General features: G+C 29.6%; 1 protein-coding gene across 1 annotated transcript; it reads right to left on the reverse strand.

Moving 5' to 3' along the window:
• Positions 1-9,729: 9,729 nt before the first annotated feature.
• Positions 9,730-12,069, reverse strand: LOC132935161 (uncharacterized). Its single transcript, XM_061001629.1, has 2 exons — positions 10,418-12,069; positions 9,730-10,336 (listed from the first exon to the last, which is right to left on the reverse strand). The coding sequence occupies exons 1-2, from the start codon at positions 11,706-11,708 to the stop codon at positions 10,182-10,184; spliced, it is 1,446 nt and encodes a 481-aa protein (XP_060857612.1). The 5' UTR covers positions 11,709-12,069; the 3' UTR covers positions 9,730-10,181.
• Positions 12,070-14,018: the final 1,949 nt, after the last annotated feature.

A 14,018-nucleotide genomic window follows, 5' to 3' on the forward strand; every position in this document is an offset into this window, starting at 1 on the left:
CAAGGCTAATCAACTTCACCAGAACTGGGAAAACAACAATATTTTAATCAATGAGCCATGACACAAGTAAACAGAAATCTCTTTTAAGAGGCGAAAAAATTTTCACGAGAGGTTGGAATTAAGTTTAAATGGTTTAAAAATTCGAAAAATTTTTGCAAAAAAAAGTGAAATGTCTAACGTTTTTAATATTGATGACGATAACTCACTATCTAAAATAGTGTAGTAAATGCTTGTGAATTTGGCTTTTATTAAATTCAGAAACATGTATAATTTATAGAGATTTAGCGAACAAAATACAATTTGTAATTCTATATAGGTACTATTCATTTTAAATGTTTATGGATTTTAAAGTATACTGATCCGTATATTATATATTATATATTTAAATTTGTTATACCTTTGATTAGGAGGGATATCAAATTAACCAAATTAATTACTTAAATACTAGTTTGCTACGTAGATGATACAGTACTTTTTGTTGATGGCCAATACTGGAATAAAGTATTTGCTAGTGTTCAATCAGAGATGAGTAAAATACAAAAATGGTTATGTGAAAATAATTTATTCCTAAACTTAGAAAAAACCTACATATTACCACACTACATAGTTAATTTGAATCAACCAAATAAAGCAAATTTATGTACACATGAGAGTGATGTAGGTACCTACTGGTAAAGGTAATAGGTAAAAATACTTAAAGTATTTCATAGTTTGAACTTTAAGCTAGTACTCAACAATTTGAAGTATATTTCAAAAAGAAAACAGCTTGATCTTACAAAAAAATGTTGGCAAGGGCGAGAATTAATCGGTGAGATCCTTCGCAATCTAACATTCACGGGTTTCTATCACATTGAAAGGGAGAAATCTGGTCGAGCAGTAGTAGTTGTTCAATGCACACTACAACCCACAGCTAAACAAGACAACTACCTAACCTGCTCACTACATCACAACAGTGGCCAGCCGTGCTGCTGGTATGACTCCAGCTAGTGTTCAGCGTCCCCTGTACACCTGAACAGTTGATCGTGGTATATATATGAATCATTGTGCGGCGGTACGTTACAAGGTAGAGTAGTTTTTTGAGACCGAATACAGCGCAATCTAACAAAGTAGGTACGCGCACCACTCCGCGATTTCATTTTTTAGAAAACGACAGATGGACGTATGGGAATGACATGAATAATGCTTTTAAAAATGCATCTTTTAATTTAATTAATGTCTCTCGGTGTTTGTTTTCCCAAATCCATATTTCCCCATCCTTAGTCAGATCAATTAATGATAGTATGATGTTTGCGAACTCTTTCATGTATTTTTTAACTACTTACTGTTTATGTAAACCGCTTTTCAGTTATTTGTTTTTGAATTATAACAGAATAAAAAATCATTAAATGAGATAAGTTAATTTACGAGTGAAAATACAATGCCAAAAAATTAGAAATTTCAAACTTCAAATGCTCATAAAAATTTATTTGACTCCCTTTAACTTTTTTTTTTTGTTAAGGGCAGGAAAATATATAATATGAATCTTGTTTAAAAATTTGACGGTCAGTCAGCCTATGATATTACCAAGTATATTTGATGATATTATTGTGAATAAAGTAATTTATGTATAACCTATTTACGTGGAGACTAAGAGCCTTGCTTTAAATTTTCAATCCTTAGCTAAAAAAGTTGAACATTTTATAAATTTTTAACTACAAAATAATTATTAAATTATAAATTAGATAAATGTTGTCAAAATTTGAAATTTTAAAGCTTATGAAAAAAAATTGTGCGTATGTATTTTTAATATTTTTCAACCGCTATTAGAACGATATATCAGGAGCCTTATAATAAATTTTCACGCTTTTTTAACAAACAAATAAAATTTTATTGATATTTATAGAAAAAAAAACTAAAAAAATTGAAAACTGACAATGTCCGTAAACAGCTCAAAAAGAATCAAATTATTTGGAAATTGTTATAGTGTATAGAAAATGCTAATATAAACATTCAGTGAAATTTTCAAGTCTCTACAGTCATTTGTTTTTTAATTACAATAAAACAAGAAAATCGTTACATGTTAAATCGAGTGAATATCAAATGTTGTAAAAATATGAATTTCAGACGTTCAAAAAAATTTAATTTGAACTTCTTGTAGGCATTTTTTTTTTTTTTGATAATGGTAGGCAAACTTATGGATAATCTTGTATTACATTTTCAAATCTTAGATTTAAAAAGAAAATTTTTTATGAATTCTCAACTTAAAATAATTTGCTAATTTTTGTGATTTTTCCGTAAGTTGTCAAGATTTGAACTTTAAATGCTTAGAAATAAAAACTGTGACTAAGGATTTTTATTTTTTTCATCTGCCTTTGAAACAACAACCTAGCAGCCTTCTATTAAATTTTCAAGCTTTTTTACCCAACAGATAAAATGTTAGCACTTTTAATGTCCTAAAAGGTGATGACAGACACAAATAAAATAAAAAAAAAAACACACATCATTGTAAAATCAATACATTCATCGCTTCGCTCAGAATCTAAAATACTTAATTACTATCTACAAATTAGTTTAATATTTTATTCCTTTCATTTTTACATTTTTTTTACACATTACATTTAGATTTTATTTTACAATAGTTCAATATGTGAACATAGTTTAAAGTTAAAATACTCATGGATTAAACAAAATTTATTGAAACTATGACAAATATTAAGACATATTTATAAGCCTCAGTGTTTGCCTTAAAAGTAATATCGAGTTGTAGTATTTTAAAGGTCTGGTATCTAATCAAAGATGTTACTAATTCTTCTTCTTGTGACTATAAAAATATTAATGGTATTATGAATTTAACTTATTCTTTAGCAATGTTGTAAATAATATTTCATATTTTTATTTTATGGTGTACAGTGGTCTATTATGCATGATAAATGTCCTATTAGTGACTCAATCTTCTTAACACATATTACTTTAAATTAAATAGAAGAAAATATTATAAACATTAAAGAAAATTCCTCTTTTTTTGATGGTAAATAGAATACATGCAAAACTATATCGATACCTTTAAATATTTTTTTATAATGAAGCATCTGGAATATTTCCTACAAAATTTAAAAAAAATCCCTCATCATTTCTTCATATAAATCAGGAGCTTCTGAAAATATAACTGATTATAGAGCTACCTCTCTCAGTCTCAAACGCTGTCTATTTAAAAAATGTCTTAAAAATGGATTAGTAAATTTCTTAAATGATCATTATTTTTTTTTCTAATAGTCAGTTTGGGTTCAGGAAAGGTATATCTAACTAATGGTGATCTACTGCAGACTTTGAATTTCATTCATTCAAGTCTGGATAGAGGAAATAAGGTAATAGGTATGTTCCTTGATTTGAAAAGAACATTTGAATCGTCGGTCAACTATAATATTTTTTATAAAGAACTTAAAGTATTGTGGTATCCGTTAGAATTCTCTATCATTATTCTCATATTACCTTTCAAATAAACACTCAACACAGGTAGTTAGAATTAATGAGTGCTTTAGTTTTTCGATTTCTGTTAACTGTGGTGTTCCTCAAGGTACCGTCTTAGGACCTATACTATTCCTTATATACATTAATGAACGTATTAATTTAAAAACTTATGGTAAGGTAATTTGTTTGGCGTATGATCCATCAGTGTTACCTTGAACATGATAATATTGACAATCTATATAGCTTAACTAATAAATGTATCAAAAACATTAGCCTGGTTAGATAAAAATTTTCTTGAACTTAATGTTAACTTAATTGTTATTTAATTTATAAGAACTATTTAATGTATTTATATTTCAAATTGTGAACTCATGGGCCCCCACACGAACATGTGATTTATTGAAGAATAAATGAAAATAAAATAATATGTAGATTAAGCTACGACGTGACATCGCGGGTCAACGTAGGCCGCCGGTATCGCATACAGTTCGCTGCAAAACGGTCTAGCGAAATAATATTGTTGTGCGTGTGCAAATCGCAGTTTTCGGTATTTTGATTGTTTTATTTGTGGGCGCGAATCACCACAACGTTTTATTGTTTATATAATAGTTTATAGTGTGGGCGCTAATCGGCACTTCGCGAGTCTTCGTATATTGTTGTTATTTTGAAGGTGTGCGCACTAATCGCTGCAGACATATTATTACCATTTTGTACCAAAGGCGCTAATCGCCGCAGAATTAATTATTGAATTTGTAAGCGCAATTTGTGCATTTTTATTATATTATTTTTAGTGTGCGCTAATCGCCACCCTTGTGTGTTTTGTACGTGTGTGAATCAATCACCGTATCTTTTATAACTGATTGTGTCAACTATCAAATTATTTTATACAGGCACAGGTATAGCGGCTGGCCAGCAGAGCGCCGACAAATTGTGAGTTCTTATTATTTATTATTATATATATATTGTTTTTACTGTAATACAGCAATTTAATACTATTAAGTTTTAGTTACCATTTTTCTGAGTTACCTTTCTGTTGTTGGTTTTAAGTATACACACATATACACGCCTACACACCCACCACACACTAGCACTCGGGGTCTTTGCTCGGCAATCCCGTCCACTACTCTCCAGTCGCTTATCATACATTATTATACACTATACAGGTTGGCCGGTGCTTGCGTGTTGAGCGCATACGAAGTATTTCGGTACCGGGCGCACGTATTATTATTGTATGTTCCCGGCCCAAACAACTGGTATAATTGAATAATTTACTAACAAATCTCAATTTGGCATGTTTATTCAGGTAGAATGTTATGGAACCGAATGAGAAAACATTTAATAGAACTCATAAAATACGGCAGTCAGCAGTAAAGTATTATTAATATTAACAATAAAAAATAACACGACAACACAACTTAAATGATAAATGCCGACCATCGGCGTTCATCACCGGCCGACTACCAGCCGGTGTGCGTCCGTAATAGAGGAGAATCGATGGGCCGCCACGTACACGATTTTAGATGCGAACTCTCCTGAGCCAGAGTATATATTATTAGCATGTTTAATATGGCAGTATGATGAGAATTAACTTTAATCTAAAATCTATTCCTAAGATATCACGCTTTGCATTAAATAGTTAATGGCTGCTACTAGTTCACAAATCTACCTGTGCGTCATCATCATGGCGCCTATTGGTGAGTAGCAGTCACCGTACTCGCGCATTCCTGCAGGGCGAACAGTGTCGGCAGAGCGCGTTAATTCAACGACAATTATTGTCTGTTCTTATTCTGAATAGAGTATAGGTAGTAAATTTTACAATGAATTAAGTAATTATGTCTTATTACAACCGTATTCGTTAATCGAACATAATAATGAAATTAATTAATAATTAATTATATTCCCTATCATATTGCATCAAGGTCAACACTGCACATTAATGTTAACAACCCTCCCTAACCTATAACCACGTACCCTACATTGGCTGATGGACGCCCTCGACCACGTCATTGCGTCATTGGACCTGTTGTTGTGATCACGTTTTCGAGTATCCTTAGTTTTGCTCAAATCATAATACATTATCAGACTCATTACAAAGACATTAGTTGGAATTCGTCACTTATCCCACATTCTTCAGTAAGTACAAATTGCTCTATCTAGTCTATCTTATTTTACGCGTTGAATAGTGATATTTTACTATTGCGGAACATATAATTATTATACAATATTAAAACAGCATGGATCTACTATTTGATTTGAAAAAAAAAATTCTCACAACATCCAATTCTATAATACCTATACAAAATTAATGTGTACAATTATCATTATTGATCATGGTGTAATATCGTATCTCCAAGTGGAATAAATTAATGTAATATTCAACGTAGATAGAAGATAGTACTGAATATCAAATTTTCTCTTTTTTTATTATTTGTCAGGCGTCAACAAACACATAATTGCTAAAGCCCTGAAATATATTTAAATTTTAAGCACAGTATAAGCCATATTGTTTAAATTTAAAAAGATTTTTTCTTATTATATTTCTTATTATAATTGTATCATATTCAATAATAAATTATATATTATTATTAATATAATAATTTGTGTTACCTATTGTAAAAGCGTTTTAAATGAAATTCCATTAAGTTGATTTGTCAATTGTTCTGATGTTCAATTAAGTTCAAAATTCAGCATTTACTAGTTTAGTTCATAATCTAGTTTGTAACTTTTGGTTAAACTTTTATATACCTACCTTTGGATAAATTAGATTCAAAAAGTTGAAATCATTTTTATATGTAAGTAAATTTTTACACCACATGATTTTTTTTTTTTTTTAATTTTTGTAGGGTTTTCAAAGAATAAGGGTTAAGATAATTAACCTACCACGGTTGTATTAGATGTTTTTAGGGGTTTCATTACCACTTGTTAGATAAATAATAAGTATACTTCAGAATACACAATAATTAAAATATTATATTTTTTGGCAATCGACAACAAAATGGATAATCAAGCGTACAAACCATTAAACTGTAAAAAAAATTTGATAAGATTAAACGATATTAAAAAATTGTTATTTTTAAGTTCAACCCTCAAATATTTAATCCAATAAAATATGAATATTATATAATAACTATAAATTGAAGATTATAATGAAAATATTATGTTCAAATTATCTATTCATAACTGATCCTACATAAAATGTATGTTTTGTTATTAGAATTACAATGATGGCAAACCTTATAAAGGCGTTGCTGCTATTTTGTGTGGTCGGGTTAGGACGTGCGATGGTAGTGCAACAACTTGACCCTTACTGGGATAATATTGACAATTACTGTGGCTCGAGATTAGCTAACGAAATGCAAGTCATTTGCAAAGGAAAATACAACGAGTTACCTGGTGAGTTTTTAGCTTTAAATTTTTAAATACTTTAAGTTCCTACAATTCTTTAACCATAGTCAAATCTTTTACTCTTGCCATGAAGACGGGAAGTTTAAACAGATGACTCACATGTTATATGATATAATAGTATTATGAATGCACTCTGGGCAATATTTTCTAGGATAATGAATATAGCCCTAATACCTTAGTACCATATGCATTTGCTTTAGTTTTTGGTATCTCTAACACTGTTATATTGACATGCAAATTTATCATTTATAGCTGGAGAGGAACAGATTTCAATCGGACAACGGAGACGATTAGGACCACTAATCGCCGATGAATGTTGTACACTTCCCTGCACTAGACGAACACTCAAAATGTATTGTGCTCCGGATGCTTAAAAGGTACTTAACCAATATCAATAATAAATTATCAAATTGTTAAGATCCATATCGATCAGCGTCAACTAGTTTCATTCCATTTACTAATATTGATGATTTTTTTTTTTTCAGATAACTTACAAAATGTTTGTAATATGTTTAGGATATAATTTGTAAATATAATTTTGTTTTGATTTTAATAAACCATGTACCTATATTGTCTATCATTTATTTAATTGAACTTGGAAATTTTAAAGATTTTGATACCATATATTTTTTATACCTAGGTATAAAATATAGGAGAGATTATAATAAATTAGTATTCGACACTAGTATTTATTATAACCATATAATATTAACTGTACTATAAAGTTTCTGTCAGGAGTCAACAGACACAATAGGGATAAAAAAAATGGTTAAAAATGGTTACCTACAGTTTAATTAAATATTATATCTGGATTAACATATTTTTATTTTTAGTACTTATAGTATATTAGGTACTACTTAAACCAAAATGTGTGCACAAATACAATTATATTGTTAATTCTAGAATAATAGTACCAAAATCGTCTACAGTCAAAATGTACTTGAACATTGACGAATCGTATAAAATGACAACAATGTTAATTTTGTAAAAATCTGAATAAACATTAATAGACAATTTGTTATCATGATTCTCTAAAACATTTCAATCACAAATCATAGGATGAGTTATTAGACTGAATTATTAATCAATCTATTAAATTAATTATTACTTATTAGTATAATAGATTACTAAATAATATTATATTTTTTGATTTCTTATACTGTACTTACATAAGCATGTCGAATTGAGATGAGTTCATTAATACCAAACTACTCGAATTTAAATTAACTGGTGATCAGTACCTGTGGGTAGGCTGATATTACCATGCTGATACATGCCGTTATATTTTTTTTTTATTTATTTCATTTCATTTCATTCATACATACATACATACATACATACATACGACATACGTACATATGAGAATACTGAGCCCCACTGAGAGAACTCATGCTGGAGTCCAGGAGTTCAAAAATATTGTTACATTAAAATTATAGGTAATTTTATAAAAATATGTATAATATACCTATGTTAATAACACACATTAAAATATCTTTAATATTTTTATCAGCATTGCAATTAAAACAACTTATGAGGTACCTTGTATTACATTTTTCAAGCTTTTTGCCATAACTTAAAAAGTTATTTTTACACATTTATAGGAATAAGATTAAAAACATTGATAATTTCAACTGTCTATAGGTAAGCTCAAAAGGTGACAAAATATTTTGAAAATTCTACCATATTTATCAAAAACCGATTTATTAGAAACCAATATCGAAAAAATGTCCACTTATAATGCTTATAAAAAAATGAAAGTGAATTCTCGGTAAACTTATTTTTGTTATAAGTGGTAAATCTTAACTAGGAATTTTGTATTACATTTCAAATCTTAGAGGTAAAAGAACAATTTTTCACAAATTTATAAATCAATATATTATGCAAATTTTCGTGACTTTTACGAATTTCATCAACATTCTAACTTTAAATGGCTTTTAAAATAATATCTTTACTGAGGTTCGGATTTGAAAGCAAAAGCCTTTTTTTTTAATAATAATAATGGAGAAATAATTTTTATATAAAAATTCTTGTCATTTAATATGTAAGATGATCAACGTATTTTTGTTTTTCCTTTTTTGCCTTTTTTTCTGATCAATGCTTTTATTATGTTTAATTTTCATTTGATTTAATAGTTTTATACAAGACTTACGTATAAACGGTACAAAAAGATACGATTTTCTGAAGACTGTGCATTGTCAGCTGTTAATTAATTTTAATGGGTTTTATGAACGATGATATTTCCTGATATATATTTTATAGAGTATTCGGTTAGTTAATTTAACGTTTATAAAAGTATCCATACTACCTATGAATAGATTAAAATATGTTCATAATGCGTATATACTTACTATAGATTCAACATTTTTCGTCAGTCCGCTCTGATTACATTCATTTCTATATACAAAAATATTTTAAGCCCAAACCGTCAACGTTTTACTGAAGACAATTTATCTAAGTACATGATAATGATTTTTTTTTAGTTCACACTGGTTAAATATTCAATATAAAAACTAATTAATTTTTTAGTAAATTCTTTTTGTAATTGGTTTTTATATAAATTAAATGTTTTTTTCGACATTTAAAATTTTTTTTCACTGATTATATTGCCTTTAAATCTAAACCCTATTCTTTACAATGAATTTTCGATAATTTTTGAATTGTATAATCACGTGATCAAATTATGAGTTATGAGCAACTTTGTATACAATTTTCCAGTTCTCTGACCAAGCGAAAGTATTGACATAACAAGTAGAAAAAGTACCTACATAAAATAGAAAACTTCATATTATGACTAAAATAGCTTTCAATCTACAAAAAAAAAAATAATATTGTTTTTGTTCAAAACCAGTAGAAGGTACCTATTAAAATGGGGTGTGGTACAATCGGCCGACAGACATTTGGTCGACAGACATTTGGCTGACACGCAATAGGCCGACATACTAAATGGCCGACAAATTTATAGGCCGACACGCATTAGGCCGACATATTAAATGGCCGATTAAGTAATTTTATGTTGAGATAGGTAAATTATGCACACACACAGATATATATATATAGGTGATACTTATTCTTAAAAATAAAATTTAGTGTATTGTTAATAATTATAAGTACATTTTATATTCCTAATATGTTTTAAAAATTAAAAAATTTGATATTTATACATAAAAATAAAAAATACTAATAAATTATTATTGAGTACATTTTATATTCCTAATATGTTTTAAAAATTAAAAAATTTGATATTTATACATAAAAAATAAAAAATACTAATAGTTTATAAAATTATAATTGATAATTATGTTATATAGTTAAATGTTAATAAATAAAAATTAATAGTGCAAATTGTATGCAATACCTCTTATTGTCTCGAGGGTTGTTCTGTTTTCTTTATCATTTAGAATAGTTTGAATTTGGTTTTGACGTTTTACGTACTTTGAACTTTGTTTTGGCCTTGCTTGTCCGGATAAAATAATTTGAATTTGCCCTGGAATCAAAATGTATGTATAAATAAATTATATTTTATTGTAATATTAGTAGAATATTTTTATTCGTGAACTTATCTTACCCACAACGTGTTGTTGCTCTTTTCTCATTTCCTCAATTATACGATACACCCCAACGTGATCAGCTCCTACTAATACTTTCCATCTTTTGTGCCATGCTTCGACTTTGTTTTGTGTCCTTGGAATATTGTTTTCATGATTGAAATGTATTGACCAAAATGATGGTGGAAACAATGGCTCATATCGAGATACTATTCCATTTCTAAATTTCCTTCGTACTTTTCCATGCACGTAATTTTCTTCAAAGTAATTTTGAATGTCATAGGGTAATGAATCTTTCAATTGATCAAAAGCATTAGGTATATCTGATGGGTGTAAAAATGCAAGTGACCACATACATCGAAGTTGTAAACTAAATTCTTCATTTTCTCCATATTTAGTAGCCAATCCACTAGACTGGATTTTTCGCCAAATATTTTGGCCTAAATGAAAAAAACACCCTTTTTGTTGGCATTCTGGAAATACTTTATTAGCTGCATTAATTGCAGCTTTTTCGAAATCTGTTATAATACATTTTGGTGAAACATCGAAACCGAAATCATCACAAATTGATATTAGGTCTTCGAATAAACGTTCGTAACAACATTGTTGTTTACTGGTCATTAAAACATATACTAATGGCAAAATTCTAGAATTATTTCCACCAACAGGTGCATGTATGGTGTACATTTGTAAAAATATACTTGGCACAGTTTTAAATGTACCATCCATAACCCAATAATTGGCATTGACAAGTTTTGATATTTCATCTTTAGTAGAAAAAATATATATTTTGTGACTCTCAATAGTACTTTCTTTTAGTAAAAATGTTTGACCATTAAAAGACTTACATAAGTTAAGAGGAATATCTATTTGTGAAAGACTTGTTGGTTCTGGTGGATTCTGATGTTTTCTACACCGTGAAATAATTTTTCGCGTTGCTTCAACTGATGGCATGTATGGCTGAGAATTGACGGGGATGCGACTCGTTGCTTCCTGTATTATTTGCGAAGGTTTATCTCTCGAAGACAGAGCTTTTGAAACAATATATTTTATGTTTTTCTTTACCAACAATCGGCATGGGTCAGGCCCATGGTTGTGATTTAAAAAAGAATTATCTTTAACAATATGATTACCATCAACAAGAATTGTTACTGCTCTTGCATTACAATATTCATTATTACTATTATGCCGTTTAGTATGTTTCCTCTTTTCACATTCCCAATAATATTTATTGTTACGGTTTTTGTTTTTAATCATGATAAAATTGTCAATTAATAATTTTGTACCAAAAATTTCAATTTTATATTCCATAATTATTTAATGCAAATACATAAATTAAATTAAACAACGACACAAAAATGAATGCAAAGACGCGGCGTGGTTACGAATCAACTGAAACAGTATTTATGAACATGCAATAGCAATACCCACTGTAGATTACAGGCTATAGGTATTAGGTATCGTTAAATTTCGATAAGTTATCGATAACATTATTACAACAAAAGACAACACTACGTTATCGAATTGAAAATGTATAGCTTATACTTAATTTATTTTAGTGTCGGCTTTTCGTAGTGTCGGCCTTTTGACCTTGTCGGCTAAAATAGTTTCGGCTATCTGACTGTCGGCCTATATAGCCGTCGGCCGTTTGGATTCGGCCGGATGTCCGTATTCCATTAAAATGTATAAAAATACCCGTTTCTTCATTAATTTATATTTCTTTTTCGTGATTATAATTAAAAAAACCTGAGAATTTTCGAATTTTACCTTTCAAAAGTACTAGCTCCATAGATGGAAATCAGGGGGGCTAACATACTTAACATAAATGTGAGTGGGGGGTTTCGATTCCACAAAGCTAAGAAAGGAGGGGACTTGACGTGATATTATATCATTTAATTCAAATTTTACACCGCATCCATTACAGTGACCTATTTGTAGGTACCTACTGTACAGCAGACCGACATTCTTTTACCCGCCTTTTTATACTTAGGATTACGATTACCCACCAATTTTAGGGGTACACCCACCCCCTAAAATAGGTGTGGCCAGTGGTGTAGTGGGGCGTATACGCGGGTATACGGCGTATAACGACTTCTCCAGTTTTTGGTTGATGCGTATACTTATAATATAATTTGTGATACGCAGGTATACACTATACGGGTATACTGTATAGCTATAAATCAATAATATAAATAGTATTAACGAATAACCAATAATACCAAACATATTTCCTTGTGATCATGTTCATTAGAAACTATTATTATTTTTACATTTTACACATCTATTTTTAACTTCATTGCATGGATCTATATTTATTATATATATATATATATATATCATACGTCTAAAATTATAAGCTTATTTATAACGATAGCCGACGCCGAGATTCACGGTCACATGCATTACTGAAAATAATTTTGTCAAAAAATATTATTTTATGTACCTACACTGTGTCACACAATAATTACATAAATAAAACAATTGATCTACAAAAAATGATGTTTTCATTTATTTTTAATCATTCAAAGTTGTGATACTTAATTTATATACTACCGAGTATACATTTAAGACTATAAATATTAATAAATATTTAGGTTTTTTGACTTAAAAAGAAGTGGGGATAGGGGGGGTTAAGAAATTAACATAGGTAATCATAAACAATTTAAATGTATAATCATATATTTTAGGAGTATGATTGTAAACTATAGAGACTCAATTGCGGTAAGGTAGTAGTAAAGTGTATGTAATTATAAATATATCATTAGTAATAGCGTAGTATATATAGTGGTTGGGGGGGGGGGGGAGAAGCCCCCCACGTTTACATATCAAGCACATTAAAACGTATACTCAGTAAAAAAATTACGACTACATCACTGGGTGTGGCAGCCGCCACACCTAATACACGAGTTCGGCACCACTGCTTCCATACTACTGAATACTTAGGTACTTATAGGCAACTTCTTATACATTCGGCAATCAGCTTTGTCGTTGTAATAGTTGTAAATTATCGTTAGTAGTAGTAACCCGCATAGAACTGCCTACTCACCACCCAGCCAATAGATACTAGTCAGACGTTGATCGCGGCGGTCACGCTATGTCTTCTTGAAATAAGTCCCGTTCATTGTTTCCGCGCGTAATGATAACAATAATAGTCACTCGGCTTTTTTTTGTTATTCAGTATTGAAAAACCAATAACCAATAACCATCGAGAACTCGTAGCTTCGACCATTCTGCGTGACCACATTTAAAAAATCAGTGCGCAACCAGGATTTTTTTCAAGGGAGGTGTCCGCCAGTAGCGTATACAGTTGTTCCCCAAATTTCAGATGACATAAACATTATATTTAGATAAAAATCACATATAGTTTTGATAGTTATAAAATATATAACTTCTTAGGTATAAGGGAAAAAATATTATAATACTAAGTTTATAATGATATATTGATGATATAATATAAGTAGGTACCGAAAAATTTACAACTTTATTCCCCCACCCGGGTATGGCAGATACCTACTGGTGCCCAATCAAAAATTCTGCCAAACTAAACACATACGTGTTCCTCCCCCTACCGACTTAATAACCTACAGTAAAAACTAAAAATAGCTAATGGCCTCAGCTGCC

The sequence above is a fragment of the Metopolophium dirhodum genome, chromosome 1, assembly GCF_019925205.1.
Source record: "Metopolophium dirhodum isolate CAU chromosome 1, ASM1992520v1, whole genome shotgun sequence".
Classification (NCBI taxonomy): Eukaryota; Metazoa; Arthropoda; class Insecta; order Hemiptera; family Aphididae; genus Metopolophium; species Metopolophium dirhodum.